Source organism: Penaeus japonicus, unplaced genomic scaffold (assembly GCF_977035675.1).
Source record: "Penaeus japonicus unplaced genomic scaffold, GWHDUDI00000001_assembly GWHDUDI00000026, whole genome shotgun sequence".
In the NCBI taxonomy this organism is placed as follows: Eukaryota; Metazoa; Arthropoda; class Malacostraca; order Decapoda; family Penaeidae; genus Penaeus; species Penaeus japonicus.
In genome coordinates this window covers 4,799,366-4,818,119 of record NW_028234428.1, presented here as the reverse complement: position 1 = coordinate 4,818,119, position 18,754 = coordinate 4,799,366, and the positions used below count along the sequence as shown (strand labels likewise).

The 18,754-nt window shown below is 48.0% G+C and overlaps 2 protein-coding genes across 2 annotated transcripts in view; one reads left to right on the top strand and one right to left on the bottom strand.

Moving 5' to 3' along the window:
• flfl (serine/threonine-protein phosphatase 4 regulatory subunit 3 flfl) overlaps positions 1–9,780 on the top strand; it is a 32,817-nt gene extending 23,037 nt beyond the window's left edge. Inside the window, exons 8-15 of the mRNA XM_043000039.2 lie at positions 478–639; positions 957–1,149; positions 1,494–1,694; positions 1,871–2,040; positions 2,300–2,454; positions 2,617–2,771; positions 3,050–3,201; positions 7,192–9,780. Coding sequence (XP_042855973.1) covers positions 478–639; positions 957–1,149; positions 1,494–1,694; positions 1,871–2,040; positions 2,300–2,454; positions 2,617–2,771; positions 3,050–3,201; positions 7,192–7,341 — 1,338 coding nt within the window. The 3' untranslated portion in view covers positions 7,342–9,780. The remainder of the gene's footprint in view (positions 1–477; positions 640–956; positions 1,150–1,493; positions 1,695–1,870; positions 2,041–2,299; positions 2,455–2,616; positions 2,772–3,049; positions 3,202–7,191) is intronic.
• Positions 7,804–17,666, bottom strand: LOC122264067 (uncharacterized). The gene is made up of 6 exons (XM_086552346.1): positions 17,435–17,666; positions 15,721–16,804; positions 9,033–9,092; positions 8,528–8,640; positions 7,990–8,131; positions 7,804–7,884 (listed from the first exon to the last, which is right to left on the bottom strand). The coding sequence occupies exons 1-6, from the start codon at positions 17,533–17,535 to the stop codon at positions 7,804–7,806; spliced, it is 1,581 nt and encodes a 526-aa protein (XP_086408472.1). The 5' UTR covers positions 17,536–17,666.
• Positions 17,667–18,754: the final 1,088 nt, after the last annotated feature.

Sequence of the window (18,754 nt, the reverse complement as noted above, 5' to 3'; positions counted from 1 at the left end):
TACAACAATGACAAGGTGTCAGCTTGATTCTTGCATTAACCTTTTTGTTCTGGTTCTCCTTAAGAAGGATGTCATGGTTCATAATGAACAGAGGAGGTAATGTTGTCCCACAAACCCCATGAAAGCAGACTGAATTTGATAAAAGTCTACCTGGGCCAACAATACCTCCAGAAGTCTGTGAGCAATCTGTGATGACAAATTCAGAGAAGTGGAGTCTCTGGTTCACCATAATGATGCTGAATAGGTATCACAGGTTACAAGAGGTTAACATTTGTATTGTGTATAGATACCACAGCTGCCCCTACACCGTCACACTTACTAGAAGTTACTAGTCATTATATGCAAAGTCTTCATTTCTTATTTCAAACTGGATAACAAGAAGAAAGGAAATGGTTACTCATTAACTTTTGCTTTCAGCCTGGTACCAAAATTAGAGTTTGCCCTGTAGTAACCAACATCTTTTCTTGTGCTCCTTAGACTCTATCCAGCCTGGGGGTGCTTTCAGCCTTGGAGATCACTCTAGGGTTGGATGATGCTGTCATCAAGTCTGCCTCCATTGATATTCTCAGCTATATTGTGGAGTTTTCCCCCTCTATGGTACGGGAATACATGATGCAGCAGCAGCATAAAACAGAAGAGGTAATGGGAAATACAAACTTTTTATGTTGTTAATTATTGTTCTAGTAGGTTCGTGTCAGTCACAGAAATAGTCTGTTGATAATATTTGTTAGCAGTAGTAGTATAATTGTTGATTTCATTAACCCATTGTTTGCGGTTCTAATAAAATATGTATACAGTTGTGTGGCAGGTTTATGTTGTATGGCACGGTACCATCTGTGTTTACGACCTATGCTGCTTTGACTGCAAATCATTCCATTTGCTATCAGTGGGTTAATTGAGTTTAATGTTTACATTTTTAAACAGAAGATACTAATATTTATCATTCCCTTCCCCAGGAACAGTACCTGTTAAACATCATCATTGAACAGATGGTGGTAGACTCTGATCCAGAGATGGGTGGTGCAGTACAGTTGATGGGAATCCTTCGCATTCTTATTGACCCTGAGAACATGATGGCAACCGTCACCAAGTCTGAACGAGCAGACTTCCTCGCATTCTTTTATAAACACTCCATGCACTACCTTGTTGGTAAGTTTTGCATATTCTTTGTATTTGCTCTTCACCCATCTTATCTCTCTTGTCTTTACCAAAATTTTATTGTCTATTATCATCCATGTATTTCCTTCTTCCTCCTCTTTGTTAACTTTCTTTTTATTTCCTTTTCTTTCTTCTTTTCTTTTTATTTGTTTAATCACCATGCTTTCTCTGTTTAAGACTATGCTGTTTTGTAGCTATATACCCTTTTATGTATGATATTTATATAATTTACTCACTAGTTTTTATTTTCTGTATCAAGACGACGCATGAGATTTTATATGTGGTATATACATTTGTAACAATTTTTAAAATCCCCCTCTCTCTCCTCTTACCAGCGCCACTCCTCTCCAACACGGTAGGGGATGAGGTGGGTCGCGAGGATTACCCATCAGCGCAGCTCTTAGCCCTGATTCTGGAGCTGCTGGCTTTCTGCGTGGAGCACCACACCTATCACATCAAAAATTATATAGTCCAACGAGACCTGCTCAAACGCATCCTTGTCCTAATGAAGTCCAAACACACATTCCTAGTGCTCAGTAAGTATATGCAGAACTTAGTACATTTGTCTAGGTATCTGTCCTTGTGTGCAAATATTTATATAGGGTTAGATATTAGGCATTGGTATGCTTTATATTGAATTTGATATTGTAGTATTTTGCATTGGTGGTCCAGGAACACTAACTAAAAAAAAATGTTCTTTCCCACATTGCAGGTGCTTTACGGTTCATGAGAAAGATCATTGGCCTACGGGACGACTTTTATAATCGTCACATTGTCAATTCCAATCTCTTTGCACCAGTAGTTGATGCATTTGTCCGCAACAATGGAAGATATAACCTCCTGGATTCTGCCATTATTGAAATGTTTGAATATATCAAAGTGGTATGTATGTTGTAGAACTTACTGTTTTTCCATTAAGTCCTGTTATCATCATTGTTTGCGTATGTTTTAATGTTTCCTGTTCATTCTCAGTTCATTCCATGTATTTCTCTTTTCAAGTAATCACATTTGCCCCTGGTTATTAAAGAGGACAATGTCTTAAATTTATTTAATTGCTGTAAAAGACTAAACTTTTTTTATTTTATTAAATTACCTGTCATGAAAAGTTTATTTAATATACCCATTTATTTCATTATTCCAGGAGGATATAAAGTCATTGTGGATGAGTGTAGTAGAAAAGTTTGGAGAGGTCCTTGCCCAAGTGGACTATGTGCAGACCTTCCATGCTTTGCGAATGCGATATGAACAGCATCAAGATAGACTGAGAGACAGAGATAGGAATACATCTCTGGATGGGTAAGTGGCCCAGATGGATATTCTCTTATAATTATCATAATTGTCTGAAACTCTGAGAACATATCTCCTTATACTGTAAATAGTAAAATAGCAATTGATTTAAATACCAAGATCTAAGTAACATTAATAACAACTAACATGTAATTTAAATGTTTGTGGTAGGATTGGTGGTGTTGTACGAGGTGCACGGTATAGAAGAGATGTCAGAGATCTTGATGAAGAGGAAGAGATGTGGTTCAACAACGACGAGGAAGAGATAGAGGAGACTGAAGCACTTTCTGTTCTGCCCTCCAGAGACACAAGTTTGTCACCTGTTGGTGAGTGTCTGCTGTCAATATCTCCAAGGCCCTTTATTGGCTGCTAAGTAAAACAGTTTCAGTGATCATGATGATAATTAATAATGTTATATGATGATCAAAAAGGATGATAATGATTATTGTCAGTTCATCATTAACTTACCGATGATTTTCCTAATAATTTTGTATGAGCTTCCCTTTGGTATTAGCACTATTTAAGTTTCATATTATGAGAAAAAAAGTAGGAAAAGAAAATGGAGCTCCTTTAGTATTAACGGTATTTAACTTTACCTTACCAGAAAAAGTAGAAAAGGAAAATGGAGCTAGCAAGATGATCGGTGCAACAGGGAAACAGGGTCTGCTGCTCAACAATGGCAACAAGGACAACAACAACACTGCCACTGCTCTGTCTTCAGAAGGCAACAAGTCTCCCGTCCCTGCCCGCAAGAAGGTAGGTTTCAGATACTCTTTGTAATTATGGTTATATATGTAGAAATAGATATTGTTAAGTACAGAATGTTACATATTGAAAAATTATATCTATGCTAGTTTTAGAATAGATTGATATTGTACAGAATGAAGAATAATGTGCAAGTTAGGAGGAATAATATGCAAGTTGAAAGGGTGGTTAATGTTGGGGCTTGTTATTTTAGATTGCATTTTTTGTTCATAGGGGGGGGGGGAGTTGAATGTCTGGTGAGAATGTGTATGAAAGTAGAAGGATCAAGTAATATTGTGATTAAGTGGCAGATTAAAGTTGTTCAGATTTTTGGCATTGCGTATGTGATGATTGGATGAGAATGATTAAGCAGATAGAGGGCAAGATGGTTTTATAACATTGAAAAGCAGCTGTAAGTGTGCATGGTGAAAGACTATGGCTTTATCATGATTTTGAGTGATTTCAGCTAAAAGGAAGAGGAGGAGGACCATTTAAAGCAAACAAAAATATGACTAGGCTAAAAATTGTAGGTGGCAGAGCATCTTTTTTTATTTATTCATTCCTACTCTTGTAGTAGGATGGTAATTCACATAAATGTTACAATTAGAAGTTTTCATATTGTATAGATGTAGAACCATGGTAATACATTTTTGTAATCATTTCATATTATTAAAATATATACATATTTTCTGTATATACAACATATAGTATGTTTTGATTAAAATAAATGAACAAGAAGTGCTTCTTATTAGTATGCCATTAACCCATTGCGTACGGGTGCCATGAATTGCGTGACGGCACCGATCAGGCCGAAAAGGGGTGTCAATGTATTCATAACACAATTTTGGGATCTGCTCACAGTTGAAACGTGCACACGGCCATGAAGTATCATGGCTGTAAACGGCACTAGCTCCAGAGCTACAGGGTTCCAAAGTCAGCCTATACCTGCATCTTATGATGGATTTATGGAAAAATATCGTTTGGGCTAGTCCGAGAAAACACTTTCTTAGTTTCTCTAATTTTTAGCCGGTGCCGCTAGTGTCGTAGACCGCCTGTTCTGACGACCAGTTAGGTTGTTATGCGTCCCGTCCGCAATGGGTTAATATTAACACATTTGAGAGTGAAAATTAAATCTAGTATTTAAAAAAGAAAAAAAAAGAAAAAAAAGATGAAATTTTATTTTGAAACTAATTTGTGAAAGAATATTACTTAACAAATGCAATGATACAAGTATGCATATCTCCCCAAAGTCTTTTTTCCCTCTCACTACTGCTTTTAATGTTTATCTGAAGGGTAAAAATACTATAGATTTATAAATATTTACAATATTTACAATGTAGATATATTTATGAGAAATACTGTGATATTCTTATAGAAAAGGAAAAAGTATACTTTATGAATGTACCTTTTTTGTGTTACCACCTGCATGATTATTTATATTTTCTATTTATTTAGGCCCCATGGCCCTTAGCACACATTTTATATGCCTTTTTATTTAAATTTCATATATAAATGAGCAGTTTCAGTAGCAGTGAGAAAGACAATTTGGGTAGGAAATATGATATCTCTATCATGTCCTTGGATTTTGGAGATAATTTTCAGTGACAAATTGAGTGAGTAAGATATTTGAAAGATATATATTCTTTTGGGTCTGTGGTTTCTTTTGAAGTGAATCATATTGGCTGATTCTGGATTTAACCCTTCCATGTCAGGCATTTTTGCAGGCTTAGATATATCTTATATAGACACATATTTCATACCATAAGACAAGAAATTAGTAGAAAACATAGATCTTAAGATGCCCACCCCAGGCTAAACTTAGTAAGATTTGGGGTAAAAATCATTATGAAAATGAATTTTGATTTGAAAAATGGTTCCTTACAATTTATTGAGCAAATTTTGTTTTGCATATGGATAAAGATCAAATGAAAATACAGTTGTGCAAAAATAATCAAGATGTAAAGTTTGAAAGTTATCATAATTTCCTCATTACTGTAGCCTAAACACAGAAAAGTAGCATTTATGCTACGTTATGCTTCATGATACGCTCTACGCTCTGCTAAGAATGCACTTGAACACTCAAAGTTGTGTACTAGTGTACAACAGAAACTGTGAATACTTTACAATGTATATGTAAACACACCAATTCAGAGATAGTGTCTTGACCAATTACTGTTTTGATATGTTACTATCTCTACAGATCATATATTAACCCACACAGGACGGGTGGTACAGCATGTGTACCGCGCATTCAAAAGCCCAGTTGCCGGGCGGCACAGTATTGTGCCAGCCATTCAATTGATTTAGGCCTAATAATTCGAACGCCCCGGCATTTGGACATTCAAGGCTAGAATTCCCCCGTCAGGGATGGGTTAAGCAGTTGTGGCTTTTCTCATGATCCATATTTGACTCAAAAACATGAAGAGCAAAGCATGGCAAAACATTATAAAACTAAATGGGGTATGTTTGCAAGAGGGAGGTGATGGAGGGGATGATTGGTGACAAGCATAAATTCATCCAAAGCTTTTTAAATGCAAGCCTTGGTTAAATGCAAATTTGGCTCATAATTGGTTTGTCAGAGTATGAAAGAGACCTTTCTTGAGATATGTATTCCATTTTACCCCTAGCCCATTACATTGGATGATTTGATATTACATCACGTGGTGGCAGGACTTCCACACCATAGCTTTTTGTATGGCTGGCACACTGCTGCTTCAGTGGGCAAATAGCTTGAGGCATTAGGCCTATGCATTTTGAAGTACCTGGGTGTTGTGTCCAGGCAAAGCCAAAACTACCTTGGTGTTATCAGGTTTAAATCCCCTATGGCAGACCCTTATTTGTGCATTCAGTCCTATTCACTACAATTGTGGAAGGTGCAAAAAAAGTTGGCTTTTTATTTTTCTTCCTTATTTTGACTTGAATTTATGGTGTATTAAAATTTCTAGTACTGTTTGGCAAGTATCCAGCAGTTACACCTACTATATTAGCCTAATATAACCATACCCTTGGAGGCCCTCCTCTCTCTCAGCCAATCAGACAGTTGTGTTCCCTGTTTTTTTTTTTTTTTTTGAATGGGACTTGTGGTACTGTATGGTATACATTACATGCAGGTAACCCCCTAATCCTTTTTTCTCACACATAACCCCTGCCCCATTTTCTCCAGCTAGACCCAACTTATCAACCCCATATTCACATAGTGCATTATTGTCTTTTTACTATTTATACATCAGCATATATTTTGTTGTTTTCTGTGAAAGAACATTTTCTTTTTCTTATTGTATCATAGGCAGCTTATTCCCAATTTCCTTCCTATTTGAGGGGTAACTAAGATTAATTTTTCAACTGAAGAGTTCTTGTAAACTTTGATGGTCCTCTGTGCCATCTGAATCTGATATATGGCAGTGAAATAAAAATTTTCTGATGTGTAAATTCAAGTTCTTGAAATGGCAAAGATCATAATTGGCCTTGGTAAAACTTGGTCAGTCATACCTTAAGTATAGCTGGATGAACAGATATGCAGAAAGAAAGCCTTGTAGGGTTTAAAGGTTAAAGGGTAAAAGAAATAATTAAGAGCCATAGTAATTTGCATTTATAAACACTCCTTGCTTTACCAACTTTTTTAGAAATCACTTTTATTTCTATGATAATTAAACCATAGTGATTTTCTTTAAAAGAGACTTGTTAGATTTAAATATCTTGAGTTTAATTATCTAATATTTTGCCTGTAGTCATGTGATAATTATATACATGTATATGTGTGTATATATATATATATGTATGTATGTATGTATGTATGTATGTATGTATGTATATGTATATATGTATATATGTATATATATATATATATATATATATATATTTATATATATTTATATATATTTATATATATTTATATATACATATATATATATATATATATATATATATACACATATATATATATATATAAATTCTTTTTTCTTTTCTTTCTTTTTAGAATTAATGTTGATCTCTGTATTGTAGGTGAGTCTTGTGGCATATGATGAAAATTCTGATGAAGAGGAAGAGGAGGAGGAAGAAGAGGAAGCTGGTGAAGAAGACCAGGAGGAAGAGGAAGAGGAAGAGGACAGTAATGTTCCGTCTGCCAAAAGACCGCGACTAAGCAGTGATTGAGGGTGTGTGAGTGGCAGAGCCAGCAGTCAGTAAGCTATGGGCCTGGCTGTGGTGCAGTGGGAAAGACGTGGCAGCACTATGGGCAATTAACTGACGTGTCGGTCGGCTGCATTGGTGTGCTTTGCTGGCCTCCTGCCTACCTTTCCTGTGATGGTGATCCGCGACAGTTGAGGCAATGACTGCCAGTAGCCCAACACTGCCAGCAGCGCACCCAGGCTGCACCCACTGCCTACCCACTCACCCATGTACATAGCCCGCACAATGCCTCACACCCATGTGTACAAATCCTTCTGTATATGTGAGCCAGCAGCAGCTGTGGGCCCATCTGGACCCGTGCCACCGTGACCAAGAAGTAATGGACATTTTAATGGAATATTTTTATATAGTGTAAATTGTTATTGACAGTGTTAGTACTAGTGTGTGTGCTGAGGGCCTAGACTTGGTAGTGAGGCCAGACTGCAACTACAGTTGCGTTGCACAGTCTTGAGGCTGCTCTCTGCCTTGTGCAACTAGTGTGTCTTGTTGCAGTAAACTGGGGGAACCCTGTGAGTTTGCAAGACATGCAAGTTTGAGTGTATGCTTGTACGTGTGGGACTGATTGAGTGCATGATTATGTGAGTGAGTGCATTTATGCAAGCGTGGCCCAACCTGTTTAACTGGAACCTTATCTCGATTGGTGAGGTCCCAGCTGGGATATTCACAACATATGGTTGAGGCACAGAAGGCCTCCCAAGATTCTGAACTGTGACTGGGCCTGTGATGCTCCCATGCCTGCTCCTCTATCTGTTTTCTGGTTGAACATGGCCAGCAGCTAAGATAATCTCAGTATTGGGTAACCAAACATTTTAGTACCTGTTGTCTTGTAGGAAGAGTCCAACAATTTCCACTCAGTGCTGAACACTTAATGAAGGGGAGCAAGCTGGGCAGACCAGATGGCAACAGCAGTGGATGGTAACACAGAAATGCATTTACAATCGTTGGCAAGCATGTTATCATCAGTCATATCATAAATCATCTCATATTTCATTTTTCGGTTCTGTAATGTTTGATAACATTTGTTTGACAGGCCATCATTATGGTACTTGATTGGGGGACTTGGGGCTCTTTTTTTCTATGTGTAAAAAACAAAATGTCATGAATTTTTATGAAAAAAAAAAAGATGCAGTGCTTTGAAAATTTTCTGTACACCTGAACATTGGCTAGACAAAAGTCGTGAATGGCTTGCAAATTGATGTTCCTAATATTTGTTTCATGAATAGGCTTGCATTCAAAAGCAAATTTGGTGCCTGTCTCTATTAGCTTTGAGAGTACATTCATTTTTATTACTTGGCATCAAGATATTACTTGTGATAATTTTTTATTTTTCTAAATTTCCAACATGCATGGTGTTGAAAATCTATTTGTTGATTTTTTCATCTTTTTCTTTTTTCATTATTACTGGTTGTATCAAAGTTTTAATGAAACCGCTGAAGACAAGGTAATTTTTGTGTTAGACTATGAATACAATATATATTTTTTATTTTAGCTGTATATCACCTACCCCCACATGGTAAATAATAATTTTCTCTTCGTCAGAAAAATAAAATCTCTAGGATTATACAGTCATATTTAAGGTACTAGCTAAGTCATTATTTCCAGGTCCTGGAAATCTCATGTACAAACAACGTCTATTTTATGACTGTGTTACACACTAGCACATGCCATTGTGGATGTACAGTTACTTGGCTAAGAAGTTGGAGTTGGAGACTGTTCTAGATAATGCCAATTCTCAAAAGGCTACAGAATTTGAACTATATATATTTTTTTTGCTTATTTTAGTAGTTTGTAAATAACAATAAAATGGATTACTATTTGGAGATGTACTGTAGGTATATGAGAGCTCTCTTCCTTTGCTGAAATACCTGTGATATTTTGTCATCTTAATTTTTTTCTCCCTGATTTTGTACCATGTATATTCTCTGTTGAAATTATAGTGGATTAGTTTGGTTCAAAATTAGTTAACCAAGATCATAGTGATAAAAAAAAAACTTCAGGGCATTGAAAAACAACACAAAAAAAAAAAAAAGAAAAAAAAAATCATAAACCATTTTATACTTCAATTAATGCCATTATCCTTCAAATGCTTTGTATTTAGTGATGACAAGTTCTAATAATGTAATGTCTCACTATCAATGGGTACTATTATTTTTTTCTTCTTATACTCTTTATTCACAAATCCACTGGTCCATTGTCATTTACCAGAACCATTGTCACCTCATTGTTATCACAGCAGCACACACAGTTCGTATGTTGTCTTCTGAAAACTGTCAGTCTTTGTTATACAGCATGAGGCCTGTTTTGTAGAAACTTATACAGAGAAATACTGTATAAAATGGGAATAATTTTTAACATTTTATGTTACCCAAGGTACTCTACTGAAAAACAATACATGAAATTAAATTTGTTTTATTATTCCATCTATCCAAGTCAATAGAAGATATTTTTCAAAAATGTAAAGCAAACCAAGCACTAATTTTCACTCACATGTGTAACGTAAAATATAAAAAGTAAGAAATGTTTCTCCAGATAGAAATACCCAATAAATTTTTAATAACCTGCATCATCAGTTGATTGGCACCCTGCTAAGTTTCAAGTGTAAACAAATGGCAACAGTAAGATGACATTGGCTCAAGAACTCTTGGTATTCCCTGTCACTTCCCTGATAAAACCTTTACCTTTATTGACATTTGCCTCTGTTCAAGCTGCTCTTAATGCATAATTGTCTGTGTTATTTTATTACTCTAATTATTAGTATTTTTTTTACATTCAGATTGTACTGTGTTAAATAAGTAAAGAGAAAATGTTAAAAGTAATAATTTTTTTTTTTTGCTTTCTTTCCAAATCTTTTTTTTTTTTTATTATTATTAACTTGGTTTTAATACAACATGAAATACAGAGAACTAAGACTTCATTAAAAATTAGAAACAGCTTGTGTAAAAGAGGCAAAACATCTTTGATGCACCATGACTGTTAAAAAAAAAGAAAAAAGAAAAGTTGTAAAATCTCTTGTAATCTCTGAGCTTGTGTGTACGTAGTACAAATGGTGTACATTAATACAGTTGGATCACATGCCCATTACAGACAGTCCACTAGTCAGGTGAACATATGTAACTAAAATACTGCTTTATGTACAAAATGAAGAAATGTATGAAGAAAAGTACAAACTGGTACAGGAAATTAGTATGGAGATTATCATGGAATGAATATTGATAATATTCTTAATAACTTCCCCCATAATCCATGTTAGAATCATATTTTTTATACCATTGATTCCTTTAGAAGGTATTTACTGTACATAATTACTTAGATGAAGTGATAAGAAAATGAATAATAAATCTTGCAAGCAGGGAAACACTCATACTTTTTAGTGATGTAAGATGTTTATCAGGAATAACAACTGGTCCTACAACAGAACTACTAATCTTTCTGTATTAGAAAATATGACATATTTTACCTATCTCTAGTTTTTCAACCCTTTGAAGTGGGAAAAGTGATTCATTTGGACACGACACCATCATACTGAGTTTTGAATGCAGTATCAAAACTGATTTGAAAAGTTATGTCACTTATGAAAAAATAGATATGTCAATGACAGGGGACTTGAAAATTGGGTAACATGCAAATATTACGAACAGATGTAGACATCTTGTCTGTTAAACACACATTCTGTAGGATCAAAAAACATGGCAAAGGTCTGGAAAAGACAAAAAGCTGGCTCCTTATGTTTTATACACCAAATTTGGCTCGACACAATATTGAAAAAAGAAAGCAACTGCATATTCAAGTCTACTTAAAATACTCTATTAATTATTAGATTATAAAGACAGCTTTCAAAATACATTTACATCAAATAGTTTATATTACATAGTAGGAAGCAAAGCAATTCAACATTCACTAAAAACATGAGAATTGAAGCACTGATGATTGCATTTACATCACTGCAATTCAATAATTACAGCAAATAATAGCAATAATGGACAAAGTATTATAAAACTCATCCAAAATTGTAATATTTTCTACATCATATGTCCATATGACACACATCGATTCACTTTGGTAGTACAAACTTTTTGTAACAAAGGGATGTTTACATATTTTCTTATCTGATTCTGCTGGATTTTAATATATACAAACATACAACACTTAAAATGTTGCTTTTTTTTTTTTTTGCCATTTGCTGCTTATACATTAAAAAAGTTTAAATGAATGAAGTCCACTTGCTACTGCACTATACCATAGTCAGTTTGAAAAGATCTCTGGTCTTCCTCTTGGAAAACTAATTTAACAGTATTAACCCTTTCCCGACGGGGGACGCGCTACGCGAAAACCCCTACACCGGGCCATTGCAATATTGCATTGGAAACATCACACTGGCATGACGCCCTGGCATCGGGAATTTAGCTGTGTCACAAGGGTGTGACGCACCGTCATCATAGGGTTAAGGCATTCTGATGTTTGCACTTGTAACTTTTAACTTGAGTGTCACAACTTTTGATGCCAGGGACTTCCTAGAGACAGGTTCTAGCCCACTGATAAACCTTTCTATAGCAAATTGGTGTGTATTTTATTTTATTTTATCGAGCGAGTGGGCGGAGAGCGCGCGGCCGAGAGAGTGGGAGGCGCGGCGAGGAGGCGTGGGAGGCGACCTGAGCGTGCCATGAGGAGCGTGGGCAGGCGCGAGAGACGAGCGACGCGAGAGGGCGGCAGCGCGCAGAGCGCGAGTGGGAGGAGAGCAGAGCGCGCTAGTGGGAGGGCGCAGGCAGCGCGAGCGTGGGGCCGGAAGCGCGCGACGAGAGAGTGGGGCGGGGGGGGGAGCGAGCGCTGCAGCGAGGGAGGCGATCGCGCGAGACGAGTGGGAGGCGCGCGAGCGAGCGCGCTGGGACGGCGCGCGAGACGACGCGCGCGTGGGCGGCGACGCGCGCGCCGACGAGTGAGGAGGCGCGAGAGAGAGAGCGTCGGGCGGCGCGCGCGCCGCGACAGCCCTGGGAGGCAGCGCGTGAGAGCGCGTGGGAGGCGCGAGCGCGCAGCAGAGTGGGTGGCGCGCGAGCAGCGGCGAGCGCGAGGAGCGTGGGAGGCAGACGACGCGACGCGCGCGCGCGCGCGCGCGCGCGCGCGCGCGCGCGGGCGCGCGCGCGAGCGCCCGCGCGCGAGCGCGCGAGCCCGAGAGAGCGCGCGCGCGCGTGCGCCCGCGCCAGCGCGCGCGCGGGCGCGCGCGCGCGCCAGCCCGCGCGCGCGCGCGCGCCCGCGCGACCGCCAGCGCGCGCGCGCGCGCGGGCGCCCGCGCGCGCGCGCGCGCGCGCGCGCGCGGGCGCGCGCGCGCGCGCGCGCGCGGGCGCCCGCGGGCGCGCGGGCGCGCGCGCGCGCGCCCGCGCCCGCGGGCGCGCGCGCGCCCGCGCGCGCGCGCGCGCGCGCGCGCGCGCGCGCGCGCGCAATAGCGCGCGCGCGCGCGCGCGCGCGCGAGCGAGCGCGCGCGAGCGAGCGCGCGCGCGCGCGCGCGCGCGCGCGCGCGCGCGCGCGCGCGCGCGCCCGCGCGCGCGCGCGCGCGCGCGCACACACACACGCGCACGCGCACGCACGCGCGCGCGCGCGCGCACGCGCGCGCGCGCGCGCGCGCGCGCGCGCGCGCGCGCGCGCGCGCGCGCGCGCGCGCGCGCGCGCGCGCGCGCACGCGCGCGCGCGCGCGCGCGCGCGCGCGCGCGCGCGCGCGCGCGTGCGGGCGCGCGCGCGCGCGCGCGCGCGCGCGCGCGCGCGCGCGCGCGCGCGCGCGCGCGCGCGCGCGCCCGCGCTCGCGCGCGCGCGCGCGCGCGCGCGCGCGCGCGCGCGCGCGCGCGCGCGCGCGCGCGCGCGCGCGCGCGCGCGCGCGCGCGCGCGCGCGCGCGCGCGCGCGCGCGCGCGCGCGCGCGCGCGCGCGCGCGCGCGCGCGCGCGCGCGCGCGCGCGCGCGCGCGCGCGCGCGCGCGCGCGCGCGCGCGCGCGCGCGCGCGCGCGCGCGCGCGCGCGCGCGCGCGCGCGCGCGCGCGCGCGCGCGCGCGCGCGCGCGCGCGCGCGCGCGCGCGCGCGCGCGCGCGCGCGCGCGCGCGCGCGCGCGCGCGCGCGCGCGCGCGAGAGCGCACGCGCACGCGCGCGCGCGCGCGCGAGCGCGCGCACGTGCGCGCGCGTGCGCGCGCACGCGCGCGCGCGCACACGCGCGCGCGCGCGCGCGGGCGCGCGCGCGAGCGCGCGCGCGCGCGCGCGCGCGCGCGAGCGCGCGCGAGCGCGCGCGCGCGCGCGCGCGGCCGCGGGGGCGCGCCGGCGCGCGCGCGCGCGCGCGCGCGCGCGCGCGCGCGCGCCCGGGGGCGCGCGCGAGAGCGCGCGCGCCCGAGCGCCCGCGCGCGCGCGCGCGCGCGCGCGCGCGCGCGCGCGCGCGCGCGTGCGCGCGGGCGCGCGCGCGCGCGCGCGCGCGCGCGCGCGCGCGCGCGCGCGCGCGCGCGCGCGCGCGCGCGCGCGCGCGCGCCCGCGCGCGCGCGCGCGCGCGCGCGCGCGCGCGCGCGCGCGCGCGCGCGCGCGCGCGCGCGCGCGCGCGCGCGCGCGCGCGCGCGCGCGCGCGCGCGCGCGCGCGCGCGCGCGCGCGCGCGCGCGCGCGCGCGCGCGCGCGCGCGCGCGCGCGCGCGCGCGCGCGCGCGCGCGCGCGCGCGCGCGCGCGCGCGCGCGCGCGCGCGCGCGCGCGCGCGCGCGCGCGCGCGCGCGCGCGCGCGCGCGCGCGCGCGCGCGCGCGCGCGCGCGCGCGCGCGCGCGCGCGCGCGCGCGCGCGCGCGCGCGCGCGCGCGCGCGCGCGCGCGCGCGCGCGCGCGCGCGCGCGCGCGCGCGCGCGCGCGCGCGCGCGCGCGCGCGCGCGCGCGCGCGCGCGCGCGCGCGCGCGCGCGCGCGCGCGCGCGCGCGCGCGCGCGCGCGCGCGCGCGCGCGCGCGCGCGCGCGCGCGCGCGCGCGCGCGCGCGCGCGCGCGCGCGCGCGCGCGCGCGCGCGCGCGCGCGCGCGCGCGCGCGCGCGCGCGCGCGCGCGCGCGCGCGCGCGCGCGCGCGCGCGCGCGCGCGCGCGCGCGCGCGCGCGCGCGCGCGCGCGCGCGCGCGCGCGCGCGCGCGCGCGCGCGCGCGCGCGCGCGCGCGCGCGCGCGCGCGCGCGCGCGCGCGCGCGCGCGCGCGCGCGCGCGCGCGCGCGCGCGCGCGCGCGCGCGCGCGCGCGCGCGCGCGCGCGCGCGCGCGCGCGCGCGCGCGCGCGCGCGCGCGCGCGCGCGCGCGCGCGCGCGCGCGCGCGCGCGCGCGCGCGCGCGCGCGCGCGCGCGCGCGCGCGCGCGCGCGCGCGCGCGCGCGCGCGCGCGCGCGCGCGCGCGCGCGCGCGCGCGCGCGCGCGCGCGCGCGCGCGCGCGCGCGCGCGCGCGCGCGCGCGCGCGCGCGCGCGCGCGCGCGCGCGCGCGCGCGCGCGCGCGCGCGCGCGCGCGCGCGCGCGCGCGCGCGCGCGCGCGCGCGCGCGCGCGCGCGCGCGCGCGCGCGCGCGCGCGCGCGCGCGCGCGCGCGCGCGCGCGCGCGCGCGCGCGCGCGCGCGCGCGCGCGCGCGCGCGCGCGCGCGCGCGCGCGCGCGCGCGCGCGCGCGCGCGCGCGCGCGCGCGCGCGCGCGCGCGCGCGCGCGCGCGCGCGCGCGCGCGCGCGCGCGCGCGCGCGCGCGCGCGCGCGCGCGCGCGCGCGCGCGCGCGCGCGCGCGCGCGCGCGCGCGCGCGCGCGCGCGCGCGCGCGCGCGCGCGCGCGCGCGCGCGCGCGCGCGCGCGCGCGCGCGCGCGCGCGCGCGCGCGCGCGCGCGCGCGCGCGCGCGCGCGCGCGCGCGCGCGCGCGCGCGCGCGCGCGCGCGCGCGCGCGCGCGCGCGCGCGCGCGCGCGCGCGCGCGCGCGCGCGCGCGCGCGCGCGCGCGCGCGCGCGCGCGCGCGCGCGCGCGCGCGCGCGCGCGCGCGCGCGCGCGCGCGCGCGCGCGCGCGCGCGCGCGCGCGCGCGCGCGCGCGCGCGCGCGCGCGCGCGCGCGCGCGCGCGCGCGCGCGCGCGCGCGCGCGCGCGCGCGCGCGCGCGCGTGCGCGCGCGCGCGCGCGCGCGCGCGCGCGCGCGCGCGCGCGCGCGCGCGCGCGCGCGCGCGCGCGCTCGCGCTCGCGCGCGCTCGCGCGCGCGCGCGCGCGCGCGCGCGCGCGCGCGCGCGCGCGCGCGCGCGCTCGCGCGCGCGCGCGCGCGCGCGCGCGCGCGCGCTCGCGCGCGCGCGCGCGCGCGCGCGCGCGCGCGCGCGCGCGCGCGCGCGCGCGCGCGCGCGCGCGCGCGCGCGCGCGCGCTAAGCACTGCATATCTCCAGTAAGACTAAGATACTTCTTCCCCTTAACTATCATGTGAGTAACATACCATGCAGCCAGAAACTCCTGTTGGAGAACATGTACAGAGCTTAATTCACCTTTGTGATTATCTACATGACGATTTCTTTGCACAAAGAGGCCCTTCATCAGGCATTGGTTAATTTCTGCAGGGTAAATCTTTGACGTCTCTTCAAACACCTGGATCATATATTCACCTTCTAATCTTTTGTTTTCCTTAAATGCTGAATGAGCAGCACAACCCACAGCCATGAGCCACTGGTGTTCCTTGGTTTCTTTGTGATCTTCATGAAAACTGGCTTCTATTATTTTCCTAAAAGTCCAGGTAGTGAGCATCCACAAAAGATCTGTGACTGTAGAAACACTATCAAACAGAGAAGGGTTAGCCATCCATGCTTCACAAACCTGTACCAATGTTGCAGGGTGTTTGAGAATGAGTGATAATCTACACATGTTCTTCATTAAGTATGCCTTTAACTCTTTCACATCTCCTGATCTTGACCTGTGGTGAAGTAATCCCTCTGTGAGGCTAACAATCTCTTCACGGTCATAACCATTTAATTGCAACTTGTACAAGATGTGACTACTCCAGCCTTCTTGAATTCTATCATACCCTTCTGGTATACACAGCATTACAGCATGCATACTACTTGCTTGCTCAATGACACCTTTTAGCTCATCCAAGAGCTTTGAATTTAGCTCTTCTGCATCATCAACAATTAGTAATACTGATGCTTTCTTTAACCATGTGTGAATTGCTGTAGTTCCATGTGTTAATGCACACAAAGGAAGGGCTATCTCCACAATATCTTTGTTAGTAACATTCCCTAATGCAGCTGATAAAAGGATCACTGCTTCATATTTACTAATATGGGAAATTCGGTTGTCCTTGTGCTTCCACGATGATGCCAAAAGCTCTGCTAAGCTTGACCTTCCAAGACCAGGACTGGATCTTACAAGACCTACTCTCTTGATCTCTCCTTCTGCAGATTCTTTCTTAAATGGAGCTAGAATGTCCTTCACTGCTACTTTCTCCCCAAGTAAAGGACTGTTGAAAGGAAAATATATGTACTCACCTGCTTATACCATATAATAAATAAAATAAGAACAATGTAAGTAAAAACAACAGGTCCACCAATGGTGGGACAATAGCAAATACAAATAAAAGATAATTTATACATACTACATTTTCAGTAATAATAAAGTTTAACTGAGCAGATGATAATTCTTGAGAGACTTTCCTCTTCCTATCATGTTAAGAATGAGGATGAGTACATGATGTAACTTGGTAGAATAGATTGTTTGGTGATTATTCTCTAGCGCATACTACTTTTGTGCTGGTTAGTATAAGAAAATGATATAGTTTGACCCTTTTCCACAATAAAGATGTTTGTAGTATGTAATTTGAGATATTATTAAAAATAGCAAAAACACTACAAACAAAATATACAAATATCATTTCAAGTCAGCTTAAAAGCTGAATATATAATATACATGACTTTTGTTTATGACTTTTGTATATCTTTGCCAAAAAACTGGAATCCATTGTATATATTCTACAAACCATAGCCAGTGAATTGCCACGATCTTATTATAGTTTCTACTCTACCTTTTTTTTAACCTACTTTTATATTCCTAAGATCAAGGGTTCAAGTTCAATACTTAAGGGTTGACGTACCTGCAAGTTTTTCTACAACGTTTGCTTGGTATTTTGTGTGCTTCAGTTATATACAACTTCATAGGATTAAGCACTGGTGGTTGGCAACACTGATACTGCATTTCCAGTTCCACTTTGATGTCCTCTGTAAAGAATAAAATCCCCTATTTAAGCCTAGTACAACATTAATACAATAAGAAGTGCAAGGAAATACTACAGTACTGACACCATATATTGTAGAACTTTTGAGATTATGGTTAATACAAATAATATATACAAACATTAACTATCACATACTCCTACATAGACAGTTTTACAGCTGCCAAGTTAAATCCTTATACAATTAAACAATGAATTTTTATGTTTAATTCTTCTTATAAATAAAAAAGTCTGTAGAGCCAATGGTTGATACAACACTCTATAAATATTTCCTTACTTTTGCAGATAAGGAACAGCTGGAAATGAATGTTACCCCTTGGTAGTAGTACCTAGAAACTAAACATATCTCTTTCCTCTCTTCTCTGTCGCATAGCCTCTCTTTCTTCCTAAAAGATGATCTTACATGCCACTTCTTCCATTATGTGCTGAGAGAGAGAGAGAGAGAGAGAGAGAGAGAGAGAGAGAGAGAGAGAGAGAGAGAGAGAGAGAGAGAGAGAGAGAGAGAGAGAGAGAGAGAGAGAGAGAGGGGGAGAGAGAGAGAGAGAAGGGGAGAGAGAGAGAGAGAGAGAGGGAGAGAGAGAGAGAGAAGGAGAGATAGAGAGAGAGAAGGGGAGAGGGAGAGAAGAAGAGGGGAGGGAGAGAAGAAGAGGGGAGGGAGAGAAGAAGAGGGGAGGGAGAGAAGAAGATGGGAGGGAGAGAGAGAGAGAGAGAGAGAGAGAGAGAGAGAGAGAGAGAGAGAGAGAGAGAGAGAGAGAGAGAGAGAGAGAGAGGAGAGAGAGAGAGAGAGAGAGAGAAAAGAGAAAAGAGAGAAGAGAGAGAGAGAAGGAGAGAGAGAGAGTAGGAGAAGGAGAGAGAGAGAGAGAGAGAGAGAGAGAGAGAGAGAGAGAGAGAGAGAGAGAGAGAGAGAGAGAGAGAGAGAGAGAGAGAGAGAGAGAGAGAGAGAGAGAGAGAGAGAAGAGAGAGAGGAGAAAGAGAAGAGAGAGGGGAGAGAGAGAAGAACGAGAGGAGAGAGAGCGAGAGAGGGGAGAGAGAAAGGAGAGAGAAGGGAGTGAGAGGACAGAGAGAGGAGAAAGAGAAGAGAGAGCAGAGAGAATGGAGAGAGAGGAGAGAGAGAGAGGAGAGAAAGGGGAAAAAGAGGAGAGAGAGAGAAAGAGGAGAGAGAGGAGAGAGAGAGAGAGAGAG

What these genes read in the sequence shown, in the direction of transcription:
- LOC122264067 (XM_086552346.1), bottom strand. Translation starts at nt 17,535, where the DNA reads ATGCAGTATCAGTGTTGCCAACCACCAGTGCTTAATCCTATGAAGTTG. An exon ending in CGTTGTAGAAAAACTTGCAG is followed by an intron (nt 16,805 to 17,434) that starts GTACGTCAACCC and finishes TCCTTTCAACAG; the next exon opens with TCCTTTACTTGGGGAGAAAG. An exon ending in TGTCTAGCCAATGTTCAGGT is followed by an intron (nt 8,132 to 8,527) that starts GTACAGAAAATT and finishes ATGTTCAACCAG; the next exon opens with AAAACAGATAGAGGAGCAGG.